General features: G+C 24.6%; 1 protein-coding gene across 1 annotated transcript in view; it reads right to left on the reverse strand.

Annotated features, from left to right (window-relative positions):
* Positions 1 to 667, reverse strand: part of LOC107612007 (probable aldo-keto reductase 1) — a gene marked incomplete at its 5' end in the record, with an annotated part of 4,929 nt that extends 4,262 nt beyond the window's left edge. Inside the window, one exon of the mRNA XM_016313854.2 lies at positions 518 to 667. Coding sequence (XP_016169340.2) covers positions 518 to 667 — 150 coding nt within the window. The remainder of the gene's footprint in view (positions 1 to 517) is intronic.

A 763-nucleotide genomic window follows, 5' to 3' on the forward strand; every position in this document is an offset into this window, starting at 1 on the left:
TGATTTATGGATTAAACTAATAACCTAATAATTTAGTCAAATCAATTATCGATTTGATTTTGATAACTATAATCCAAAGAGAATTTCATTATTATTGTTCTATTTTAATGAGTGAAGAGCTTGAGGGGTTAAAAATAACTTTGGATAACTTATTTTAACTTAATGTGGCAATAGAAACTCCATGTGCAATTGATGCAATACAATATAGAAAAGGTAAGAATGTATTTGGTATATGTTTTTAGTTTTTGTTTTATTTTTATTGTTTTCTGTTTTTAAAATTTTGTGGGAAAAAAAAGATAAAAACAAAAAAATTAAAAAACAAAAATAAAAAATAAAAATACATACCAAATATAGCTAAATATCCAAATTTCTTTTATTAAAAATGTAAGAGATTATATATATAATAATCTCAATGATGCCGAATGCGTAATTTTTTTAGAAAAAAACAAATTTATATCCTTAAAAATTGTAATTGCAAGCGAAACCTAAATAAATTTATGAAGAAGTATTAATTTACCTTTCCGACCAAAATTTCATTAGCATTGAGTCCATAAATATCAGAAGTATCAAAGAAGGTGATTCCTTTATTAAAAGCATGCTTAATAATAGAAATGCCTTCCTCTTCAGAAACACCAGCAGCATAGGCTCCAGTAAGGTTCGCGAGTACGAGATTATTGAAGTTGTGTTTAATGTTTTAAAAATAAAATTATAAACTTGTTACTGGTACCATAAATTTGCAAGTAATTTCTTGGTTGTCATAATT

This window comes from Arachis ipaensis, chromosome B08, assembly GCF_000816755.2.
Source record: "Arachis ipaensis cultivar K30076 chromosome B08, Araip1.1, whole genome shotgun sequence".
Classification (NCBI taxonomy): domain Eukaryota; kingdom Viridiplantae; phylum Streptophyta; class Magnoliopsida; order Fabales; family Fabaceae; genus Arachis; species Arachis ipaensis.